We start from the raw sequence: 27,372 nt of genomic DNA, 5'->3' as shown, positions 1-27,372 counted from the left end.
TATGGAATTAAAATGTCCATTTAATGGATTCCTCTGTGTCTGTGTATAAAAAGAGACATAGAAATGCTCTGCTGACAAAATCATTTGACCTCGGATAATATGATGACTCTTAGAAACTGTAAATATGGCGATTACTCCTGCTTCTCTGTGTTTTGTTGTTTTGTTTGAACTTTACTCCAACACTTTACACTGTATCATTTTATATGTGAACTGCTTTCAACACTCATATCTCAAATGTACTGGTGATTTTTGTCATGATAGTATTTTTGCCTAGTGTTTGTCATTTGGGTGTGTTTCTTTCTTATAGAAGCCATTATAGGTTTCTACCCTCACACGTATTTTACATTCCTTTCATGTGAATTGTATTTTATTGTCTTTTTATGTGTGAAACAAATGACCATTAAATTTACTGAACACATTCATGCTCCCCAGAAGATGAATTCTTTTTTAATTTTAGCCCATTTTAGAGCCGTTCCTTTGATGCCACTCTGAAGACAAAATGTCAGCTTTGCACTCAAGCCCATACGACTAGTTGCCATGGGGATAGCCCCACCACTACTAAGGCTTTTAGAACAGCAACACCTTTAACATGTTCCTCATTGGTCTGTCATTGAATTGAAGCAATTTAACTTGAAATGTAGTCCAAATTTTAATGTCCAAAAATTATAATCCCAAAATATAATATCGGATCATAATGAGATACTATTCCATTATCCGTTAAGAAGAAGAAGAAGAAAAAAGAAGAAAAACAAAATGTTTCCATGAAGAAATATCATTAAGGTAGTGATCTTTAAGGCCAGACATCTGAAATAAGATATGTTGATTGACTTGGTTTGGTCGAGGCCCCTTTCTTCCAATGAAAGAAAATACAGCATACAATGGTGTTTTAGACGTTTGATCCTTTCCTGTTTCAACATGACAATGTCCCCGTGCACAAAGCCAGCACCATAAAGAAATGCTTGACTGGCCTGCATGGAGCCCTGACCTCAACCCCATCAACACCTTTGGAATGAACTGAAACACCACCGGTGAGCCAGACCTCATCACCCAACATCAGCGGTCGACCTCCATTGTTCATTTACTCAGTTAGCTGTTCAACGATATTTTCTGCAAATTTTATTTCAACGGGGCCGAATTTTGTCTCGAAATGAACTCTATACATCTAAACCATTAACATGTCATAGAACTTTGTCCCTTTGTCCCTGTAATTTGAGATTACACAGTTCTTTCCAAAAAATCTTGTAGGAATTATTAGGAAGTTATAAACCTGCATCATAAAGTATTTCCGAATTGAATTCTGATTCATATTTTTTTATTTCTTATTGACCTTATTGTTCGATCAGTCTAAAAATACTGTAATAAGCCTAATAACAAGGACATGATCTCTTCAAGAATGTCCTCAATATACATGCTTAGTCAATAAAATGTTCTAAAATGGTGAAAAAATGCCTTTTTCCCCCCATGTGATGTCTTCCATTTGTTTGTTTTGTTGGACAACAGTCCAAAACCTAATTTGTATTTGTATTTCCGTCTATTGTAGTTTCTATTTACTGTCATCTATGACAAAGAAAGGCAGCAAATCCTCTCATTTGAGAAGCTGAAAGCCTCGACTGCATTGTTTGCTTACTGACAAATGGAGGTATGTATGGACTCCATTCTGTGAACAGCAGAGAGAAGCAGTTATATCTGAGCCAGTGTTTTATTGTATAGTAGCCTGTTCTCCCTTATGGCCTAATCAAACTATGCAGCAGCAGCAGCAGTAGTGACGGCAGCAGTGTTCCAGGTAGTTGTATGGATGTTATGGCTGGCTGGGAGAGCTATAACACATGCTGCTGCCATCTCAGTTTTGCCATTATAAAGTTGAGCCGTTAGAGGAGTCCCATTATGGTTATTGATTTGCTTGTTTGCTCCCTGCTTGGTGGAGAAACAGCACAAAGAGAGAGGTTGTTTCCTACCCCCTTTATGTCCCATTCCCGAAAAGCAGACACGATTTAGAACAGCGGGTGGGGGGTCAGGGGAGAACCCATGAGAATTATATGATAATATAAATGTTCTGCTGCACTGACTTTGCTCAGTACATCATGCAACGTGCCTCTCGTACTGAAACAAGAATAGAAAAGATTCAAATGAAATAGAATCCTCTTCAAGAACTCCAGTCAGATCAGATGTCTGTTTGCCCTCAGTGTCCACCATCAATGCTATCTGTCCTCGCGATCAGGTCATCCGTGTAAATGGCGACAATGAGAAGGTAAAGCTGTTTGCAGGTCAAGCTAGGATCTCATTTCCTATCACCAAGACAGAAAATCAAGCCACTATTAACCCCATAGTGAACCAGCTATGTCCACTTCACAACTTAATTAACAGAGGTGGCGGGATCAGCTCCAATCAATTCCTCTCTAAAGCTGCCTACAAGACCTGCAGGGCAAAGACCTACACACACACACACACACACTCTTACTAATAACACAATCAAATGTGTACACATTGTTAAAGCAGGTTTGGTTTCCAGTCTTCTCTTTGAATTTGGGTTCTGGTATAATGTCACCTGCTGGCGAGGGGTTAAAGGTGACAACTCCACTTCCCATTAAGAACCACTGTATTGTTCCATCTGACACATTTCCTGACAATTAGGTTTGTATAAGTACAGATGTGCTGTGGAGGAGGAAGTATTCAGATTATATACTTAAGTAAAAATGTCACAACAACAAAATAAAAATAGAAAAGTCCTGCATTCAGAAATGTACCTCAGGACAAACTGAGCCCAGTGTGTTGGCTGTGTTGGGTAGTACCACAGCACATGGGAGTAGTAGTGATAACTTGTATAGACCATTTCAACCGAATTGCATTGATAGGTAACAGTTTGGGTCCATGTTTGCTTTCTGTCATCTATAACAGGAAGTAAACTGGGACGCATTTGGAAGGTTTACGTTTATAACTGTGAAATGGTCTATAAAGTCTGTAGTGTCTCCAGAGGGAGCTGTGTGAACTCTGATAAATGTCCTCAAGTGATGTCACTGGAGTCAGCATCGATTGGGGCTGTATTCAACACTGCCTACTACATACTACTGACGAAAACAGTATGCAGTATGTACTGTATACTGCATACTGCGTTCGTCAGTAGTATGTAGTAGGCGGCGGTTTAAGTGATGTATTTGCAGTATGTTAGGCCAGGCTTTAGCTTTTAAACCAGCTTTTAAAGCACTGGACAAAAAAAGTAACTCGTACCACTATTACAATATTATCAAAAAATATAACTTTGATTTAGTTGGTTCTGTTCTGTTATTTTACTTTATAAGATACTGCAGGTTTAAACTATTTATTCTAACAGCTCATAGTGAAGTCAAACAAACAGGATCATCAACGAGGGGAGACGGGAAATATAAAATATTCATCCACAACATTTACGTTACTCAAACTGCTTTTTCAGTTCCAGCAACTAAACAGAGGACTGATCTCCCTCCAGATATTAGAGGAATGTTAAAAAGGGTCATGTTGTCTCAGCAGGAATCTCTCTGGCCCGTCAGAGGCTGCTCTTTACTTCTCCTCTTCCTCTCCTCTTCCTCTCCTCTTCTCTCTCCTCTCCCCTCTCTTCTTCCCTCTCCTCTCCTCTTCCCTCTCCTCTTTCTCTCTCCTCTTCCCCCTCCTCTCCTCTCTCCTCTTCTCTCTCCTCTTCTCTCTCCTCTTCCCTCTCCTCTTCTCTCTCCTCTCTCCTCTTCTCTCTCCTCTTCTCTCTCCTCTTCCCTCTCCTCTTCTCTCTCCTCTTCGCTCTCCTCTCCTCTTCTCTCTCCTCTCCTCTCTCCTCTTCTCTTCTATCTTCTTCCCTCTCCTCTCTTCCCTTTCCTCTTCTCTCTCCTCTTCCCTCTCTTCTTCCCTCTCCTCATCCTTCTCTTCTCCTCTTCCCTCTCCTCTTCCCTCTCCTCTTCTCTCTCCTCTCCTCTCTTCTCTTCTCTCTCCTCTTCCCTCTCCTCTTCTCTCTCCTCTTCTCTCTCCTCTTCACTCTCCTCTTCCCTCTCCTCTTCGCTCCACTCTTCTCTCCTCTTCCCTCTCCTCTTCTATCTTCTTCCCTCTCCTCTCCTCTTCCCTTTCCTCTTCCCTCTCCTCTTCCCTCTCCTCTTCCCTCTCCTCATCCCTCTCTTCTCCTCTTCCCTCTCCTCATCCCTCTCCTCTCCTCTTCCCTCTCATCTTCTCTCTCCTCTTCCCTCTCCACCGTATACCATATACTTCTTCCAACTTCTTTTGGGACATGTAATATTTATTTATGTTGATTATTTGTTAATTGATTGTTTACTGTTCATTTTATTAGTTATTCTTGTTTTGTGTTTTACTGAGGTATTTGTTACATGTTTGAAATAAATAATTAATTAAAAACAAAGTGAAACCAAAGTGAAATCAAATGACTGTCACTGTCCATTCATATTAAACATGAATCCCAATTACTATATGAGCTTATGAAAATAATATGAAAGATCAGCATATCGTTTGGTATTATGAACAGCCAAATGGTGCGTCGCTTTAAATGCTGCGGCCGCAAGGAATTGTGGGAAGTTTTTCTCTCCTTTCCTTTGGTAAAGGATGGTCCAGTATATCCTCTGCTAAAGGAGATAATAAAGGAAACATTAAAGCTCCTTTCCTCAGCATTTAGAGGATTCAAACAGCTCTCGTCATGGCTGCTACTGAGATACTTCCGGGTCATTTCACTCCGTTAGGAACCTTCCTAAGCAAAAAGGACTATTCAACCCAGGTGTTACTAATACTATGAATGATGGCTTCATTCTATTCAAGTGTCCCAGTAAGCCATGACAGTGTGACAGTGAGCCAGCATGAACAATACCAGGACCCTGAAACTGAAACAGCTAAATGGAATTCAGACATCTGATTATATACCCCCGGTGCTTTTCCTACTGTGACATGTCAAAATGTTCTAATGTCATGAACTTGGCACTCATGAACGGGCTTCTGTCTCCTGCATCGCGTCGAGGATGTACATGCATAGTTTTCCGTGAAAGGACAAGATGCACGTGTATATGCTTGTGTGATTATTTATTAAAAGTCTATTTTCACACTAGCACTTGAACCTTTAGCATGTTCCATCAGAGCCAACCCAAACATAACTGGTATCAGCCTTTTTGGGTATGATTTTAAAACTTATCTTTATGCTGACGACATTCTTTTAACATTATCCAACCCAGATGACTCAGTCCCACACCTTCTGAAAGTAATTGATCATTTCAGCCGGTACTCTGGTTATAAGATTAACTGGGGTAAGAGTGAGGCCATTCCGCTTAACCATCTTACACACCAAGCAGATTTGGCTTCTACTCCCATTGTATGGAAGAGACAGGGGATGAAATATCTCGGTAGCATTATCAGATCTCCGGTTGAAAAAATATATGACCTGAATGGACCGCAGCTTCTGAAAACTGTAAATCAAGATCTTAAGAGATGGATGACTATGCCTTTCTCATTGTGGGGGAGAGCAGAAGTAATTAAAATGAATATACTCCCGAGAATATCTTTCCTCACCTCTGCAATTCCTCTCAAGATTCCTCAGCAGTGGTTTAAGGAAATAAACAAATTATTCAATATGTTTTTGTGGAATGATAGAAAACCCAGAATAAGTCTGAAAAACTTAAAACACGTAGAAATCTGGGTGGTTTAGGTATACCCGACGTTTATTCACATTATTTATACCAGGGGTGCCCAATACGTCGATCGCGATCTACCGGTCGATCGCAAAGGTAGTGTGGGTAGATCGCATGGCATTAAAAAAAAAAAAAAAATTTTTTTTTTTTTTTTAAATAGACGTCAGCCAACAAATTGCAACACTGTTTCACCTGAACTCATCTGGAGTGGAGGATGAGATTTTGACACTACAAGCTGACATTCAGCTTAAGTCCAGGGCTCATGGACAGTTCTGGGACTTACTCACAGAGGAAAAGTACCTCAACATGAGGAAATGTGCTACCTCCTTGACTGCATTATTCGGCTCAACTTATTTATGCGAGTCAGCCTTTTCCCACATGAAGATTATTAAGTCCAAATACCGTTCCACCTTGACTGATGATCATTTGGAAGTGTGTTTGAGGCTGGCTATCAGCAGCTACTGTCCGGACTATGCATCCCTGGCTGATTCCATTCAATGCAAGTCATCAGAGTAAGGTAATGACAAAAAATGTACAGTTATATTGTACAATATGGGTTCATGCAGTTATGCAAGGTACACCAACATATATTGTATATATAAAGAATACTCAATATATTTATAAATAAATATATGTTTTGCATTTTTATAGTAGGTAGATCATTTTGACTTGGTCATTTTATAAGTAGCTCGCATGCTGAAAAAGTGTGTGCACCCCTGATTTATACTATAACGGCAGATACGCACTATCCTGGGCGTACTCAAAACACTGTGAAGAAGGTAGTTGGAGGTGGTTAGAACGAAAAATTATAGCTGAAAATAATAAGTACATGTCTCTAGCCTCCCTCTGGTATTATCCAAAATATAACAAAAATATTAATAATCCCCTGATCCTCCATACATGTGAGGTTGTCAAAGAACTACATAGGCGTCTTAACATCTCTGGCTTATCCCTCCCTTCATGTCCAATCTGGATGAATCCCTCATTTACTGCTGGAGAAAAAACTATTGTCAGCAAAGTGTGGCAGCAAAACAACATTATTACACTGAGCCTATTGATAGATGATGGAAAGATTGTTGACTTCAATGAACTGAAAAGGAAAAACAAATGAAATGATTACGACTTTTTTTTGTAATATATACAGCTTAAAATCATATTAAAGAGTTACATGACTAAGGGCATCATCCTGGGCCATAAAGATTTTGTTGATAAGAAATTGTTTGAGGCAGTCAATGGCAAAGGAACGGTTTCTAAGATATATAAATTATTATCCCATACCACCTTTAACTATTGTACAACCATTAAGTTACAGTGGGAGAAAGATCTAGAGGTATGTTTTACCACAGAGGAATGGGAAAAGATTTTGCGACAAACTAATTATTCATCAAATTGTGTGAGATACAAAGTTATTCAGTTGAAAATATTGTTTAGATCATATTTAACTCCACAAAGGTTAAAGAAAATGAATCGAAATGTTTCAGATTTATGTTGGCATGGCTGTGGTGGGACAGGTACACTAATACATCAATTGTGGCACTGCCCAGCAGTGGAAATATTTTGGGTTGATGTTATACATTTTTTAAATTCCATTTTATGTGTAAATATTCCAATATCCCCTACATTGTGTTTACTGGGCAGTAAGGTAGATGGAATTGACTCTAATATGATGCAACGTCTGATTGGACGAGCATGTCTCTCAGTGAAGAGGACAATACTCATAAACTGTAAAGTGAGGAAACCAAACTGTTTCAGTTTGAACAATTGGCTTAAGGAATAGCTGGACTTGGTTTCAATGGAACAAGCGGCCACGACTCTTCAAAAACTGGACAGTGGGCTCGAAGGTCCTCGGACTCCAATCAGGTCATTCCTGAACACACTAGCGAGACACACACTCTTGTGGAGTCTGACTGTCCATGAGTAAATTATGTTTATGCTGAAATGACATGAAATGTGGAATGGCTATTTTTGTGCGACTGCTGTCAGTCGGTAATATAAGTTCAAATGTTTGTTGTAACCTGTGATTGCTCTGCACTCCCTGCCCCTTTTTTTCTTTTCTTTTTATTTATTTATTTTTCCTTTCCTTCTTGGTATCGTTATGTTATGTGTGTGTACATGTATGTATAATATTAAAAAAAACACACATACATACAAATGGTTTGGCACGCATGTGCACCGCGGATTAATTACACAGTTTAACCATCATAGTGTGAAATAAAGTTTTACTGCCGATCGCTATCGGACGATATTCAGTAATAATATGCGATCAGGAGATGGGCATTAATGAAATCCTATATAATAATTATATATAATAATTAAACCCTGGTAGCGATTAACGTAGCAGCACGCCTCCTGACTACTCTCACCGGCTCTCTTGCTGTTTTAGATTTTTTTTAGTCTTTGGATTGTCTTTTCGATTGTTTTCTTCATAGCAGTATGTGTATTAAACCTACAGTCATCACTTATGATAGACAAACTTTACTGGACGTTGGAAGGAACAGTTTGCCTACCCAATGCGGTCTGCCTGCATTTGTCCCATTGTCTACCAAACACCGACACCAGGCGAGACGAGGTAAGAGAGTCGGCGTCCAGGTGAGGAACAAAACAAGACCTCATCGTACCGCAAAGCCAAGCATATTTTTGTGCAATGCACAGTCCTTGAACAACAAACTGGATGATATGCAGGCCAAGATTGAGTTTCAACGGGAAACACAAGACTGTAATGTTCTGTGTTTCACAGAGAGCTGGTTGAATGAAAACACTCCTGATGCAGCCATCAGATTAACGGGCTTTTCACCTTTCCGACATGATAGGACTTTGGACAGTGGGAAATCTAAAGGAGGTGGTCTGTGTGTGATGATCAATTCTTCCTGGTGCAACGGTAGTAATGTTACTATCAAGGCGACTATGTGTTCACCAGACCTAGAGTTCATGATTTTAATGTGCCGCCCTCATTACCTCCCCAGAGAATTCTGCGCTGTTGCCTTGACTACTGTGTATGTCCCCCCATGCGCCAACATCACATCAGTTATGAAGGTGCTACACAAAACCATCTCAGCAATAGAATCAAAACATCCAAGTGCTGCTGTCATATTAACCGGAGACTTTAATAGGGCGAATCTGAAGAGCGTACTTCCAAAGTTTTACCAACTTGTCAAATGCAACACAAGAGGCGGTGCCACACTGGACCACTGTTATTCCACGCAGAAAGATGCCTATAAGGCGTTCCCCCGTCCGCCGCTGGGGAAATCCGACCACAACGTCATCTTGTTGCTACCCAAGTACCGCCCACTCTTAAAGAGACAGGCTCCCGCTACTAGAGTAGTACAATGCTGGTCAGAGGAAGCAGAGGACAGACTCAGGGACTGTTTGGAGGATTCAGACTGGGACATGTTTAAAGACACAACCAACAACAATGTGGAGGAATTCACATCAACAGTCCTGGGCTACATCAAGTTCTGCACTGACACTCTTGTGCCAACAAAGTCTGTACGTTCCTACCCAAATGACAATCCCTGGGTTAAAAATGTAGCTGTCAAGGCTGCACTTAAGGACAGACGCAGGGCTTGTAAAACCAGAGACCCTACTGAGATCAAGATGACCAAATTCTCAGTCTGCAAGGCTATCACTGTGGCTAAGAGACAGTACAGAGACAAGTTGGAAGACCAATTCAAGGACTCCAACTCTAGAAGCCTGTGGCAAGGCTTACAGTCCATCACTAACTACAAAGGCAAAATAAGCTGTGAGGCAAATAACAACACCTCCCTCCCTGATCAGCACAACTCCTTCTATGGTCGATTTGAGGTTAACACAGCTAACCCTGCACCCGCTGCCCCACAACCCCCCTGCCTACGACCTACCCCCCACCACAGCCACCCTTTGACCCAAGCTCCAAGGCAGACACATACCGCACCAACAGGTCCACGGACGACGCAATCGCCATTGCCATGCACAAGGCACTGACCCACCTGGAGGCGAAAGAGAGCAACTATGTGAGAATGTTGTTTACAGACTACAGCTTGACCTTCAATACAATAGTGCCCTCCATTCTCATCTCCAAGCTGGCGGCCTTAGGTGTGAACATCTCCCTCTGCAGCTGGGTCCTGGATTTCCTGACGGGGAGACCTCAGGCAGTAAAAGTGGGCAACAACATCTCATCATACATGACCCTCAACACAGGTGCCCCCTAGGGTTGTGTGCTCAGCCCACTCTTATATTCCATCTACACCAGCGACTGCACAGCCAGGCACAGTTCCAATGCCATCATCAAGTTCGCCGATGACGCAATTCTCATTGGTCTGATATCCGACAACAACACCACGGATTACACGGTAATCCAGAGGAATAACCTGGAGCTTAATGTGGAGAAAACTAAAGAGCTGATCCTGGACTTCAGGAAGAGGGCTGAGGACACACCCATAACCATCAATGGTGCGGCCGTGGAGCGAGTCAGGAGCTCCAGGTTTCTTGGTGTCCACATCTTGGAGGACATGAAGTGGTCTCGGCATGTGAACACGCTAATGAAAAAATCCCAGCAGCACCTTTACGACCTAAGAAGGCTGAAGAAATTTGGAATGTCCTCACCTGTACTGAGGAACTTCTACAGGTGCACTATTGAGAGCATCATGACCGGCTGCGTCACCAAATGGTATGGCAACTGCTCCGAGCAGTATCGACGGCGGCTTCAGAGAGTGGTGCGGTCGGCCCAATGGCTCACAGGTGGAGTGCTGCCTAACTTGGAGGACATATACACTAAGAGATGTATAACCAAGGCAAACAAGATCATTGCTGATCCCAGCCACCCGAGCCACGGTCTAACGTAATCTTAGTAAATGTAGTTTTTGGTGTGAAACTTGAATAAATCCAGTTGTTTGAAGGAGATGTTTTTACAGCAATATAAAATAGATCTTAGAGAGGGAATTATGACCTGTTTAACTTCCTAACACTAGCTCTAAGCAGCTTATAATACATGATTAGAACTACTAATATCACGATTTCTTTATCAATAAAAATACAATCTTTTATTTCCTAATCATTTGAATTGTGTGTTTTTATGTGAACACTATAGATGACTATATCAAACAACAACAAAAACGATAATGGCCAATATGGCTCATCTAATACAGACACACATGGGACTTTAAGTAAATAACCACACAAGCGTATGTACGTGTGTCTTGTCTTCCGTGACCTTTTCCACTAGGGCTGCTCGATCATGGCAAAAATCAAAATCACCATTATTTTGGTCAATATTGAGATCACGATCAGTTAACATGATTACTCATTGACTTTGGAAACATCATGCATTTAGAAAGAAATTTTGTAGCCTACATTTTAAAGTTAAAAGCAGCAATCTGGTGCACTTTGAGAACAAAATTAAGAGGCTAGATCTACGAAGAACCGTGTGCTCTTGTACTCAATTATCATACAATCATAAACACATTGGTTATATAGTATATATGCCTGTGTGTGTTAGCCCTGTGATGGACTGGAGAGCATCATGCTGAGCTAGCCTCCAGCCCCCTGATGACAGAAATAACTGTGAACAGACAGTGAACGAGTTCACGAACTGCATTATTCTACATTGCTTGCAGATTTTCTTGATAATTTGGCTTGTTTGTAATCTAGCACATGATGACTCCAAAAAGCAGGGTTTAGCTGGCCTGAATTCTAAACACAGTGAACACACACTGCAGTACTGTGATCCAGGCCAAACTGGTCCCCGTGTGTCTGTTGGATGGAGCTCTGGGAGGCCTGGCAGCCTGTCTTCAGGCTGGCACACACCCTGACCCCTGGCATATGGTACATGTACCCAGCCTGCTGGCTTATTTGTCGCCCGGTGACCTGGACTGCAATAATAGCAGGGTTTGAAAAAGGTCTTCTTCCCTGAGTAACAAGGAAAGCATGTCTTCTGCAGCCTCGCAAGCTGTCTGACTCCCATGAATTATGGAGCATCTACAATGGTAACAATCCTTGGCTATACCTTGGCAAAATCACATCATTATATATCAAACTTACATTTTTATTTAATCTATTTTTCATCTTGAGAATATACAAAAAACTAAGAAGACACAAGCACATGGAGGAAACCTACAGTATTCATCTATTCCATTACAATGGATGTGCATGTCAAAATGGGAGACACAGTAGACAAATAGTGGTGCTGCAAGTCCTTAATCTGGTGGTTAATGTGCTTTTGCTATATGAAATGAAAAAAATGGGCCAGAAATGTGTGGAAAAAGACTTTCATTAAGGCATGTAGCCTTTAAATACGGTTACCTTTAGCCAGGCATGGTTCAAGGTATGGAAAGGTCAGTCTGATTGTTGGTCCACCACTTTGATCCAGACTAAATATCTCTAAAACTATTGGATGGATTGGCAAAGCATTTTGTACAGACATTCATGGTCTGTAAAGTCCTGACTTTGTTGATCCCATGACTTTCTCTCTATAGCACCACCATGAGATTGGCATTTAAGGTTTTAAGTCAAATGTCTTGACAACAGCTGAGTGGATTGCCATGAAATATTAAATATGATTTTCCTGTAAGGATGAATTGTGATAACTTTGCTGACCGTCTGACCTTTCATCTAGCCCCATCATTAGGTCAAAATCTAACTTTGAGCAATACTTTGATTTGTGGCCAAATATCTGCAAATCCGTGGTCTTTGTATATAGCATTAATTAGCAAATGTTAGTGTGCTAACACGATAAAGTAAGATGATGATTATGGTAAATATTAAACCTGGTAATCATCAGCATGTACATTGTTATTGTGAGCATTTTGCACTGCTGATATTAACACTTAGCTCATGTAGCAACTCATAATGTAATAACTGTGCATAATGTAATAATTTAAATGTAATAAAAGCTCATGATGCACATAATGTAAGAAAACCATGAGCACATGACGTAATAACAGTTTTATGCATATTGTATTAACTTATTACATAACAAGAAAATTAAACAAAAAAAAAGAATAATTTTATAAATTCAGTGCATAGTGTAATAATTTGGTCTTTAGGAAATCATCAATCAGTTCCAAATTTGTGTGACAAAATTCAGGACTATAAGATATCCAGTGACCCGGAGAAATGAGAGCCTTTACAGAGATGATACTGAATTCTAGGGCTGCACGAGGGTGCAGTGGTTAGCACTGTCGCCTCACAGCAAGAGGGTCGCAGGTTCAAACCCGGCTCGGGCATGTTCTCAGGTATCGGTATCGGGACTGAAAAAGTTGGATATGTACATCCCTAATCATCATGTAGGAATAGTATTCAAGAATAATATCAAACAGTACATAAAGAGATACACTAAATGTGAAAATGTAGGCTACAACTCAATGTGTGTAGACTGAAGTCAGCAGAACACTAAAAACAGTTATATAAAAATGGTTCAGGAATAAAAACCTTCTGGTAACTGCTGGACAAGTTAGGAGTGGACAGAAGAAATGAAACAACCGTAGTCAAAGTAGAGGACGTGCTTGTGGTCTTACCAGTGCTGTCATCATAAACCACGGTGACCGTCTTCCACTTGAAGAAGTGGACCAGGTCCAGGATGGCCCGGCTGAGGGACGAGAAGTCTGGATAGAGGCTGACATAGAAGATGTCTCTGTTGTCCGATACTTGGTGCTTCCACTTGGTCTGGATGTGTGGCACCCCCAGGGCGTTGCAAATGGACTGGACCGCATTGGCCGAGGAACTGTGAGAAGGACCGAAGATGGCCGCTACCCCCAGAGAAAGCTGGTCACAGGCTAGAGAGAGGGGGGGGGGGGGTATTTGACTAGTTAGCTTCCTCCTACTGTGATGCAGCGTATGTTCATGATAACCACCATACAGGACACACTGTCTGATGTAAACAAGGTCTGTATGCAACAATGCAGCATTAAGGATAAACCATATGTTAATAGGATTGATTATTAGTTACATTGTTTTTTAAAAATCTTTATATTATTATTATTATTATTAATATAAGTCTGTCAACATTCCATACTTTTATAATTGTCAACAAATCCCATGTGCAGAGCCCAACCAACAATGGATGTTTCCTACCAACCAAGCCATGCAGCCTGATACTGTATCTCTTCTTCCTCTGAGCCATAGAGCTCCATTGTTGTTAAAAACACATCAATGAGCCTCACTGTGTCACTGGCGGACATGTTCCTTCATCACCATGAACACACACACTGGACTTTATTCTGACTCAACCCCACACACACCGTCCTGCTGACAACAATACTCACTAGAGCTCTGTCATAGTTTGTCATTTGTTCCGATGATTGGTTCGTAGTTGTGGAGAAGGTGGGTCTTACCTAACATGACCCAGTCTGACAGAGACAAAGCGCAAAGGAAGACGAGAGGACAGCGGCATGTTGCTGATAGCAAGGAACCCTTTTGATGAAACCATGACAGACAACGAATGATGAAGTATTCTGGTTTAGTTTCTGTTGTTTCTGTCTGTTTGTGAACCTTAATGAACTGAAACCGACCGAGGTCAGTGTATGGTAGGCGACACAAGAAGAGCACTGGGCTGACCCGCTCACCCAGTCCAGTGAATCGAAGCTGCAGGAGACATGTAAAGCGACTGAGAGCACTCCAGGGTTCAGGTAAAGCCAACTTTTCTTGTTGTTGGCAATGAAGGCATTAAGTGTATGAGATGGGATGGCAGCTAGGACATAAGGCTTAGTGGTAATTAAATCCCCGAGACCTAACAACAAAGCATCTCATTAGTATTACTTATGTACTAGGGATTCCTGAAAATGAGACATTTTCCGTCCTGGAAGCAGAAGCACACTATCATGGGAATCCCAGGAAAGTGACTTGTTTTTAAGATATAGCTGCAGCTACAGTCATTGGTCATAGTTCAAACAACACTAAATGCAACATTAAACAGTGTTTGCCGCAGTCGTAGGACGCGGAGGAGACCGTAGCTTTGGTCTCCAGGGGCCTCATGTATAAAAGACTGCGCAGCTTTCACACTGGAAGATGGCGTACTCACAAAATTGGAAAAGTACGTAAGCACAGAAATTTCCACCAGTATAAAACCGTGCGTACGCCTGTTCCTGCACACCTTTCCTTTATACATCCCAGTTAACGTGAAATTGAGCGCAGCTGCACGTGCCGCTTGGTCCGCCTTGTCTCCTCCTATTAATAACTATGTAAATGACTATAAACACGCGCCGTGCTGTCACCTATTGTCCAAATAACGATGGCACATCAGGCTGGGAAAGCAACAAAAAAGAAGAATTTCACAGTGTGAAATTGAAGTGTTTGTTACTGAGGTGGAAGCTAGAAAACATATTTTATTTGATGGTTTTTCATCAGGAATCAGTAACAAACGCAACGTGTCTCCACAGCAGCTGACCGTGCGCTCCCGGAGGCCCGGTGGTTAAGGCATGTCATCTCTGGGACATTAGTTTAAATGTGTTTTTGTTGTGCCTCTCTGATGTTAAACATTATGCGAATGTAAGAAATATATGGGGGTTTTTTTTATCCCACATCATAAATAAAGCTCAGTAAGTTGAGTGGAAAAATTATCTTTACACATTTGTCGAGTTTCAGTACTTTATAGTTTGACACTGCCAGACGACAGAGTTTGCAGGACGACCTGCACATTTTCACGACTGGTCTAGAGTTTGCGGCACGGTCCGCACATTCTCACGTCACGTTGATTTTTATACATCCCAGCGTGAGCGTGAAGCACAGCGTACGCAACATTTTAGTATGTGCGCACCGTTTATACATGAAGGTTCCCAGGACCGGAGTCTCTGCTGTACTCTGCTCCTCTGCTCCACTGCCTGCCTGCTTGCCTTCACTCACACACCGCGCTCGTTCTCACTCTCTCTCTCCACTCTCACGTTCATGCTGCTCACTCCACACTGCAGAAGAGTTAGTTTAGCTCTGAGAATATCTAGTGAATGTTCAGTGGACGTTTGTGCAGAAATAACTGCTGCAGCTCCTCCAGACCAACAGAGGTTTCCCGTGTCTTGTGAAGTGACGGGGCTCCGCAGAGAGAAACGCTATCGTCTCCGACCAAAACTGCGTTGTCTCCCCTGTTCCCTCCGGCCGCGGTCGGGAGGCTGAAGCAGGAAAAGCCAACACTAGGATCAGCATTGATTCATGGAGAGACCTTCGTCTGGTCAGCTAACATTACTGCCAAGCAGCTGAAATATAGAGTGATATTGTGCTTTTAGCTGACGTGTGTCTCCTCACTGTTTTGAGCGATACTCGTTCATGTCTATGTAGAGCGAGCACAAGCGCGAGCGCGGGCAACAGGACGCTGACTTCGTTGACTTAACGGCCACAGGAGTCGCTGTTAACAAGACATTTCTGATTCTTACAAACAGTCCCTTTAATCAACATTAGAATGAACATAACAAACTTTGCTGTAGCAGCTAAGCCTAAAACTCAAACTCACTGAGGGGCTGCATAGACAGCTTTTTTATAATTGATGTGTTCACTGCACCATCGCTTAGTAGTGTCTTGTGAAATAATAGAGTCCAACTTCTGTTCTTGCTTTTGCTGGAATATTTATTTATCACTGTTATGTGTCTTCAATGAATTACATGCAAGCAATCATAACCGGCGATGTCCAAAAACTCCATATGGTTAACATTTTCACTGATACTACCACAGCGTTCACCTGGTATGATGGTCAAAAAACTATTTCTGCTCCCTCTCCATCTAGCAACACCTATTACCTGCATGACAGTTCCTACCTTTATAGAAACACCCAACACAAGGGGGCCACCTACTGGGTCATTTGTGTCCTACATACACTAAACTCCAGAAATGGCTCCTACATTCGCTAGCTGTGAGGAATATGAAATGGCAAAGTCATTGTCTGTGATCTGTCTGCTGAGAAAAGCCTAATGGAAGTGATATTTGACAATTTTTCATTGTATAAACAAACAAAGTTTGTTAAAACAAGCATTTTGTCGTTTTAAAAGTAATTCTATCAAGCTGACACGGATTCCATTTTATGTTAGCATTCAGAGGCTGCTGGTGCAGGCCTTCTGTCATAGCCAAGCAATGTGAGATATAGTAGACGGCTAATAAAGATGACTGCTTAAACTAAAGTTAACAGGACATTTCTGTATATTTACTTTAGCATTTCAAATATTGTGAGATTTGCAAAACAGTTGGTTAAATACATAGAATGTATGTAAGAAGTGGACGTAGTCACCATGACGTTACCCATTGATTTGTGGACTACGCTTGTGAAGCATCGAGTTCAGCATTTTTGGACGTCGCCATCTTGTTTTTTTTGTAACCAGAAGTGACAGAGAGGGTGGAGCTACAACCGAACACTGAATAAGACCTTTTAAAGCGACCAAACGTTACAATTAACTTTGAAGAAGTGCAAACACACTGTGAAAGGGTTAAAGCTGTAAGACGAAAACACGGACAACGCCGTGGTAGAGACCTGTCAACCGGTCTATTTGACTCTAAATGGACCATAATTTCAGCCCGTTTGCACAAAAAGGCGTATAAATGCCACAATAATGCACAAGGCGTTTAGCATGCCATAAGTATGTCTTTCTTGATTTCTGCGTGCCATGTGTACGCCATGTATCCTGTACTGACTGTAATGTAAACGCATCTGCGTATAAATGCTACGGTTAGAGTTACTGACGTAGAATAAAAAGCAAAAAGACCACTTACGGTGGACGGGTACAAATACCGGACTTTTTTTAGGCAGGAGGCCTGTGTTCCAGACCATTGTTGACTCATGTTGTTTTGCAGGTTACATTATGGACGTTTGTCAGGTGTTTTCCGTAGTTGGATTACGTTGTTTTTGCACGTATTTTACGTAGTTTACGTACTAATTTTAAGTCCAACCATGACGTTTTCCCTTACCCTTAAGTGTTCTTCTTCCTGGAACCTAATTTAGTGGTTTTCTTGCCTAAAACAGACTGTGGATTTGTGCGGCGTACAAATGACATGCGAAAAGCGCCATAAAAATACTACACGTATAGGCTAAAATGCATACCCATGACATGCGGACTGTCTGTATAAAGTCGTGGTATTTATACGCCTTCCCATGAGACCAGGTTAATAATTTACCATACGAACATCATGCGTCATTAAAGAAGACTTGAAACTAGCGATTAACCATAAACTCGGATACATTCAGAACCGGAGGTTTCCGTCTGGTTAAATATAGAACAATCCCAGCAGCCTCCATGGCGCGCTTAATGTGCAAAATGCTCATCAATTTGCTGATTTTAAGAACAGGGCAGCCTACTTCAGTCAGTGTTAGAACAATAGATTCATTAGGTGGGCCAAATAGAAGTTACTGTTGTGCTGCTGAGTTCTGCATCCCTGCCAAGTCCATGAATTGCATCCAGACGGGAGGATGTAAAGGCATTGGGTATTTCTGTAGTGATACGTAGCCTATATTCATCATATTGGTTTACGCCTAGACCCGAACTAGTTTTACAATTTTCCCCTTAATGTATTTCTGGGGAAATGGGAAATAGTTTGGATGTGTATTCCCGGGAATCCCGTTTCCCATGATTAAACCCTACTGTGTACTTGTGTGTGTAACAGCACTAAATGTGGAATAATCCTCCACCAGTCCCCAACAACTGAACTGCTTCCATTATTATTATTATTATTATTATTATTATTATTATTATTATTATTTATTGAAACTATACATTTGTGAGCCAAATGAAAGATGTATATCTTCAGTGGCCTTGGATCTGACAGCCACAGACAGGAAGTCACAAAGTATTTTTGGATTTGGTTTTGTCATGGGATTTGTTGACAATCATGAAACTACAGAATAACACCAGCCTCATCCTTTAAACAGGGAAGCAACATTGAGACAAATGATAACTATCTTAAGAGTATACTGGCCAAGATAAAGAGCAAAAACATAAGTAAACATTTAAAAACAGGTAGCACAAATATGTAACATAATACATTCATACATCAGGGGTCCACCTCATTAATGTTCATGTGGCTGAAAAAATTAGCATTTTTTGCCATGTTGTAGTGTATAAAAATGTATGAATGTATATGTACTGTAAACTGATATTGATTACACAATGTCTACTACATCACATTTCCACAATACAAAGCTGAAGCGAAAGGTGTGACCAATTTGAGCTTGCTTTCATGAAATTGTATTCCGGGGACATACAAACAACCGCACGTCTTTGTATTAGCTCGACTGTGCACTCTAATCACCTTTTTAAGGGAGTTGGCTAAATCACTGAGACAGGATATAATGGCCCGTAATTGATAAGAGACTTGAAATGTCAGCCTGATGCACACACAAAACTGATAGATTATAGCACTTTATTGGCTGTCTCTGGGGGCCAAACAGGTCTTTGAATTACTGCCGCTGAGTCATTACCTGGAACCAATCAATTCTCTCTGTTTACATTTGAAGTGCTCAGCCATTTCTCCCTCGCCTGATTATAATTGTCACAATCTAAGCCACTGCAGCTCGCAAGCCTCGAACGGGGAATACATTTACAATGCAAAGCAGCTACGGCACAGCATATGTGCACACACACATTCACTCACACACATATATACACACAGCCGAGAGCATGCCAACAACCGGAGGCAAATCTTCCAATCACAAACACATAAATACCTTTCCTGGAGGCTTCAAAGCTGTCATAGATGTTTATCCTTTGGATGTCGTAGGTGAGCGTGGTGTTTGGCAGTAGGGTTCTGTTCCTGTTGATTGTGTTTAAAGCAAATTTAAAGGCTAGTTCCTCAGCACCTGACGGGCCACTTTCAATGGACTCAAATATCCCCCCTGTCAAAGAAAGAGACACATCTGATTAGTGATGTATCCAGATTGAATTGTTTTGATTGGAAAAGATGCTTTAACAACAGCCACAGTGCAAAACATTAAGAAGCTTTTATTAAAGTGGCTACATGATTAAAAACAAGAGCGAGACATAACAACTGCACACCATTCTTCCTCAAACAGTCACACAACGACAAGTGAACCGTGTTGACCAAGTTAAGCCTGTATTAGTGCGGTGTAAGAGAGAAACATGAATTCAGAAGGTGTACAGTTGTATTTTTCTGTTTAGGTGTAAGAATATTTCCTTCATTGACATTTGGTTAGTATATTTTGTTTATTTATCAGACGTAGCAAACTCGCCGAAATGCATCCTGGTTACAGTGACCAGACGTGCCGGTTTGTCCGGGAATGTCCCGGTTTCAAGCTGGGTGTCTTGAGTCCCAACAAAAACACTCAAATTGTCTCAATTTTCACCACAATTAAAGTAATGACAGTATTATACTTGCATAGATGTTATCATGTTCTGTTCCACTCATTATTTAATTTATGCACACAAGATAAGTATATATATATATATATATATATATAGAGAGAGAGAGAGAGAGAGAGAGAGAGAGAGAGAGAGAGAGAGAGAGAGAGAGAGAGAGAGAGAGAGGCAGCACAGCGCACCGCTGCAGTCTCTGACTAGAGTGATGTTGCGCTCGGTCAAGCTACAATTACACACGGCAGCACGGCTTTTTACATTTTGTACAACCAGCATCAGACTGTTGTAAAATAACCACAGAACTCTCCGTACTTATGTGCACATCAAATTAGTTGTGTTAATCTACACAGTTCCTTCTGCCTTCAACAGGTATGTAGGCAAAAAATTGTGAACCTTTTCACACGGTGTCTCCATCCTGGACAAAATGTCCTCTGAGCTCCACATTTTAATTCTAATAGCCTACAGGTAGATGTGAGGCTGTGGAGAGCAACATGATGCGGGTTCAAAACTAAAGTTGAAAAATAATTTTCGTAGGCCCAGAAAACAATAAGTTTCCTTTGAGGGAAACTCTCTACAGGACTCCCAAACTGTCAGTGCGTCATGACGGGGATAGTTTGTGATTAAAGGGGGAGAGAGCCACAGGTGCGCCAAGTTAGCCAACCTAATGAAACGCCTACGGTGCATGCATATTACCGCATGCACGTGCCTGTGCATGAACGTGCAGTACACTTAAGGGTCCCAGTTTGGGGGTTCAAAAATATGGTCACCCTAATCCTGGTACATGTAGGCACAGCCGGCCCGGCTCCGCAGCAAGAGAGATCAGCTTTCTATGTCAGTATAGCACACACTGGGGAATTTATACCTTCAGTGGACTACATTTACCATCAGCACTGATTGAACATCCATAAAAGGTGGCAACTTTTTCCTTTAGCAAGACACCTAAGAAGACAAAACATGTAAAACATCATACTAAAATTCACTTTCCTGCTCTGTAAAATAACAAAAACAGGTGATTCCTGAATGTAGACCAGTGGCTGGCAAGTCAGCTAACAAGACGTACCAGTTGGTGTTTCCTCCTCCTTTGGCGGAAGCTAACAGCTACCTCCCTGTCCAAGCTAACACATAAAATTGATATCAACCCTCCACTGTACCGGTCCAAATGGCAAAGGAATAATCCGCCCTACTCTGCTTCTGAGTCGCTTACCCTGATATTCTTACCTAAACCCTAACCAATCTTACTCCTCATGCCTAAACCAACCAACGAAGGCAACGAGTACTAACCAATCAGAGGCGAGTAGGGCGGGTCATGCCTTCGCCATAGTATGATTCGTAATTTAGCGTCCCGGTTCCTTAAATGTCAAAGACTAAGGGTTACTGGGATTAATAACCATAGTGACTAAATTGCTGTAATCTTTTACACAACTTGTTACTAAAAAAGCCAACACATAGCTGAATAAACACTCTATCAATATTAGTAATGATAATGAGAACATATATATGAAGTAAAGAACATTTTTTTCCTAATTACTTTCTATTTTTGGAATATCTGCATTCTTTCTGCACATGCCTTCCCTCAGTTACCTCAAAGATGTTCCCCTGCTAAGATGCACTACTCTATTATTGATTGCCATTTATGAGCGCTGTACCACTTTCCTGAGATCTTTCAAGAGATAACCATGTTGGAGTAAATGATGTTTACAGGTTTTGGGGAGATGCACAGAGAACTCACCCTTTTTTCAATAATTGTAGTATTATAAATTAAAGTCTGATGCAACTGTTGCTTCAGTAGCCAAGCACTCAGTGCAGGTCCAGTTTGCCCATGGTGCTGTGGACCCTGGACTGGTTGCACTATGAAAGTCACAACTGATAACAGGAAGCCTGAATTTGCCATTTAATCTGTGATTCATGTAAATACGTTTGGGAGAATGAATTGTCAGTACAGTTGTGAAGTGGGAGGAGTATTTGTCCTCACTATAATTTCCCTTTTGTTCATGTTCATCAACATACAAACATGGGAGTGGTGTAATCATCAGTTCTGGGTCGGCTGTGGCTCAGACGGTAGAGCACCACCAATCAGGATGTCGGTGGTTCGATCCCCGGCTCCTCCAGTCACATGTTGAAGTGTCCTTGAGCAAGACACTTCACCCCAACCTGCTCCTGAAGGCTGAGTTATCAGTGTGTGAGTGAGTATTTAGATCAGATCCTGATGGGCAGGTTGGCTGGTTGGTTGTATGAATGTGTGTGTGAATGGGTGAATGCTGACATGTAGTGTAAAGAGCTTTGAGTGGTCGGAAGATTAGGAAAGCGCTGTATAAATGCAAGTCCATTTAGTTTTCAGAATTTCAACATCTTTTCTGACACTGTTTTTAATGTGTGTGATATTTATGACCTTATCACCAGTTAGATCGTCGATATTGGACAATACTGCAGAACCCTGAAATTACACTCAATGCCAACTTTTAATAATGCGTATGCCAATATTTTTAAATCATTTCTCTGCACATGGCAACTATGGTATGATCAAGGTTATGGAAGTAAATTGTGCGCTGCAGAATCATCCAGTACAGACATTGTACCGATATCGGATGGCTCTCACACACCAATGACTCTTAGCCATGATGGCAGTCAGAGCTGAACTCAAACACTGTGGAATAGTTGACTATTTAATCCAGAAATATCTGATCAGGGTTCTGTAGTGTATAACATTAGGTCACCGTTAGAGGCAGAATTTTAACCCTTTGAGCCCTGGGCTGCTTTTTCTTGATTTATATTCTTTTAATTTACAGGCTTGTAGCATTGTCACTAAATGTGCCAGGCACGTCATATTGTTATGATTGTTATTTGAATTTGAAATTGTGTGTTGGGACATACAGGCAAAAATCACAACAGACATATGTATACGAATGGATAGAGGTAGGTGTCTGTGTGTCAGTGTAGGAACTTTATGACTTTACACTAAATTTTTAAGGATTTGTCACAATCATTCTTTGTCTTTCTCCATTTCTAATGAATGCTTAGAATTTGTTATATAAATTTATACTTTTTATATATATATATATATATATATATATATATATATAGACAGGGCAAGAATTGGTTTCCTATATCGTAATAAAGCATCTTTTACCTACTCTGCAAAAGACACCTTGGTTAAAATGACAATTCTCCCAATCCTGGATTATAGCGACCAAAGATCTCCTCAATAAACTGGACGTCATCGACCATACTGCCATTCGCTTTATCACCGGTGCCCCTTTCAACGCTCATCACTGTAACCTGTATTCTCTAGTCAACTGGCCATCACTCCATACCAGGCGTCAGATCCACTGGTACCAGTTCATTTATAAAAATATCATCGGCAAAACCATCCTCCATATCTCCGCTCACTACTCAATATCTCCAACAGTAGCCGCAATTTATGTTCTAGCAAATTCATCAGTGTGGTCGTTCTCAAAGTCTGCACCTCCTTTGGTCGTCACTCATTCCAGTTTGCTGCTCCTAGTGACTGAAACGAGTTACAACAGACACTAAAACTCCACACCCTCCTTTAATAACTCATTACAAGCAACAGCAGGAACACAGCACACACACATATATATACAGTATAAATGTATGGGTATGTATTACAAATGATGATTACAAGCCAGCATCTGAGGTTATACAGTGTGCCTATTTTTTACCAAAAAGCATGGTACTAGACTGCTCTCCTTGAGTACACAGGTTTTTATTTTTGACTTGTTCTTTTTCAATCCAGCTGCTCACTTTTGTGCTACTCATTCAATCAGTTTAGTTCTATGTCCATCCAAGCCTTGAAAGAGTTCCAACCAGCAACAATGTCTATGTAGGAAATATAAAAAGGTAAAACCCACATATGCTCGAGTCTAACTAAGCAAGCTTTTACTATCCTGACACAATAAATGAATGACCAATGAGCCTCATGATAGCAAAGCAACCGGATCCACTGAAGCTTGAATAACAGTAAGAGGCGCTTTAAAGTGTTTCCTTCAAAAAGCCGCAGATGTGTGTTTAAAAGTGCGGGTCTCCACAGCTACTGCCCTCCAGTGAATACTTCTGACAGCCAGCAGATGAATGGAGAGAGAGGAGGCCTGGGGAGTTGAAGGTGATGGGGGGGGGGGGGGGGGGGGGGGGGGGGGTCGGGTTCTTAGATCAATGTACTCTGATTGGCCGATGAATCAATCAATCGAGCCCTCGGGGAGCAGTGGAGAGCAACGGTGAGAGATTGAAGTGTTTTGTTTGGGTTGGCCCTATGGCCTGGCCCTGCTGGCTCAGTGTCAGTCAGAGGGAGCTTTATTTAGTCCAACTACAAGCACTGTAGGACCCTCTTGAAGTCTAGACGTAATCCATACACACCATTGCACGAGTACTGCAGGTCCTTCCTGTCACAAGCGATTACCACAGGACAGGCTGATTCTGATCAGTGCTCTCTTACAGTGATTTCACCAGTGGACTCTTTAGAAATGCTCTTTTTCCAGGAGCATTTATTTTGCCTGTGTGCTGGAGCTTAAAGCAAACATCTAAACAGAAAGACCTCTGACAGCAGCAGCACTGTCGAGAAGTTTCTGCTTTCATTAGTATTCATCTCGTGGGAGAGCCCTATTTTGCTTGCCATAATGAGTTTGAAGGAATTAATAAGCATCAGTTAAGCGGGATGTACTATAATTGGAAAGCTGAACGTTTGGAATGGGTCCGTTCACACACGAGGAACGCTGTCTTCCTGCTGAGAATCTCTGCAGCTCCAGTGAAAGGAATTTGGCCTGTAAGTGTGGAGATGAATCACTGCAGACAGGTGAGTCTGTGTTAGAGAGGTGACTGTCTAAGTAGGTAAGTTTGAATATGAATACACATGGAGTCTAATGAGAAAGTTGTTCGCTTGTCTGCATGGACACAGAGATATGGAAATGAAGCAGAAGTAGTGAGATGAGTGTAGAAGGAAAGAGAGAAAATCCTCCAATGCTTGTTCTCATCTTAATTAGAGTTAGTCTTGGGTTGGGATTGGGATTAGTTTTAAAATCCAAATGATTCTATTCCAAACCTCTCTGTAGAAATTCTATTCCCAACCTCTCTCTGGGATTCATTTACAAATGTTTCCAAAGATAATCATTATAATAATGCAAAAAGTAAATTTTGTCAGACACATAATCTGAGCCCGTCAGTGACAACAACAAGCACTTTTAGTGAACCTAAAATGACAGCACCAGGTTGCCACAATAATTACATTACAGACCATTTAGCAGCCGGGTGCTGCAACGTACTCCCTCAATACTGGACTGAATTAAAAAATTGCAAAAAAAAATACCAACGTTACCCTTTAAGCAGCCCAGTTGCTAGGAAGAAATATGTGCATTCTACGTTTCTGCAAACTGGGGATACGCTGAATGTCAATGATTTTATATTCGGTCAGAACAAGTGACGTAGTATAAAGAGCGAAAAGAGACAGATCGGGCGTTACACTCAGCTGTTTGTTTGTGTCCCTTGTTCACAACGTTCAGGTTCATTTTCACTCTACAAACGTAGTATTTTTAAGCCTAAATATGGAGTTCTTTCCTAAACCTAACTATCGTGGTTTTGTTGCCTAATTTCTGCAAGCGTGATACGACGCTAATATGAAACATATTCATGAAACGTATCCCTGGTTTGAAACATGTTCATGAAACGTATGAACTGGTGCTAAATCTGTGTTTTCCTGTGATCTCACAATTCAATTTTTTTTTGTGGTTGTTACCACCAACAGCCAACATGGCTGAACAAATGAAGAGAAGAGCTCCAGCTACAGAAACTCTCTTCATCCAAACATGTTCAGTATAATACAGTGCCAATAAAAGAGAGTGAACGCTTTGAAATGACTTGGTTTGCTGCTGTAATTGGTCATATGTATGTATGTACAGATAAACACAGTAGGTTTGAGCTAATAAAACAGAAGAAATGATCATTTTTAAATGTTGTTAAAATGGTGTTTTTAAAGTAACTGTAATCTACATTGATTTGACATCAAGTTTGCAAATTACTGACTTAAATAAGCTTTTGTTGAGTTGATTAACCTAAAAGCTCATTCAACCTACAACTACCACGCTTTAATGGCATATTAAATATGGACAAATACACTACAATAATTTGTATTATTGGTTAAAAGAGTTTGTCAAGTCAAGTCAATTTTATTTGTATAGCCCAAAATCACAAATCACAAATTTGCCTCGGGGGGCTTTGCAAGATTTTGTTTGTTCATTGTTGAAAGTAAGATGAAGATAATATTTTAAGACATATTCATAAATAAATGCAAGTAAATCCAAACGGTTCACTCTCTTTTTCTTGGCACTGTAAATAAGCTGAACAGTCAGTTACTCTTGTGTGTATGTGCGTGTGTGTGAGTGCATGTTAAACCTCCTACGGTAACAGTCCTTTATGCTGCCGAGCCGGAGCCAGAGAGCCGTGATCAGTCAAGAGAGAAATCCATCAGCACTTCATCAATCTGATCAAATGACAGTGGACACACAGTGGACACAGCACTCGCAGCCGTCACCACCTTCTTTACTTCTCCCCAGGATCTGTTGAAGTATAACCATCCCAACAGACAGAGAACTCTCTGAAAATTAAACGTATACGCTCAAAACATTGCCTCCCTGATTGATCAGAGAGAGTACTTAAGCAATAAGCCACTAAGGACCGAGCGCCTCAGGGGTTTTAAAAATGCTAAGGGGAGATGTTAGGCAGGATGCCAAGTGGAGGAAAACTGCTGCTCAAAAATGAACGACTGCTCCAAGAAAGTAATCAATATAGAAAGGACACAAATGTTCAAGAAGCTTACTGCTCTTGTCACAAATAGTTCAATACAATTTGGCTTAGTTATTGATAGAGGTGTAAAGGAACAAATTGCATTTTCTCATGTATCGTTGCAAACTATTTGTATTTTTCTACCTTTAAATAATTACATTTAAGAGCAGATCACTGTGTTTACACTCACAATTATTCATATTTCTCTGACGTAGACAATCACTTTGTGGATAAATATGTTTACAATCTTTCAAAAGCAAGACTTCAGCTGGTAATGGAGGCTGCGAAACCCGTTGTTTTTTTAATAAAAATCTGTATTCACCAGGTGGCAGCCTCTGGGTCTGAAAAGGAAGCTAATGCAGAAGATCCTTAAACTTGCATTCTTTCTAATAGCCAGCAGGGGGCGACTCCTCTGGAGTTACAACACTGTAGAAATTAGTTTATGGTCTCAATCGCTAGTTTGATACAGCATGATGTTCATTTAGTAAATGATGGTCCCATTTAGAGTCAGATAGACCATAAAGCAGGGGATGCTTTAGGGCGGGGCTACCTTGTGATTGACAGGTAGCAACCACAGTGTTGTCCGGTCTGGGAGTTGTCCGTGTTTTCGTCTTACAACTTTAACCCTTTCAGTGTGTTTTCACTTATGAAAGTTAATTATGACATTTTCGTCGCCTAAAAATGTTTCA

General features: G+C 41.1%; 1 protein-coding gene across 3 annotated transcripts in view; it reads right to left on the bottom strand.

The window, feature by feature from the left end:
* grik2 (glutamate receptor, ionotropic, kainate 2) overlaps positions 1 to 27,372 on the bottom strand; it is a 369,970-nt gene that overhangs the window by 210,920 nt on the left and 131,678 nt on the right. For all 3 annotated transcript variants that reach the window (XM_037784201.1, XM_037784199.1, XM_037784200.1), the window contains exons 3-4: positions 19,249 to 19,416; positions 13,133 to 13,390 (exon numbers count right to left, since the gene is read on the bottom strand). In XM_037784201.1, the coding sequence (XP_037640129.1) occupies positions 13,133 to 13,390; positions 19,249 to 19,416 (426 nt within the window). The remainder of the gene's footprint in view (positions 1 to 13,132; positions 13,391 to 19,248; positions 19,417 to 27,372) is intronic.

This window comes from Sebastes umbrosus, chromosome 11 (genome assembly GCF_015220745.1).
Source record: "Sebastes umbrosus isolate fSebUmb1 chromosome 11, fSebUmb1.pri, whole genome shotgun sequence".
Taxonomy (NCBI): domain Eukaryota; kingdom Metazoa; phylum Chordata; class Actinopteri; order Perciformes; family Sebastidae; genus Sebastes; species Sebastes umbrosus.
This window is presented reverse-complemented; position numbering and strand designations above follow the sequence as displayed.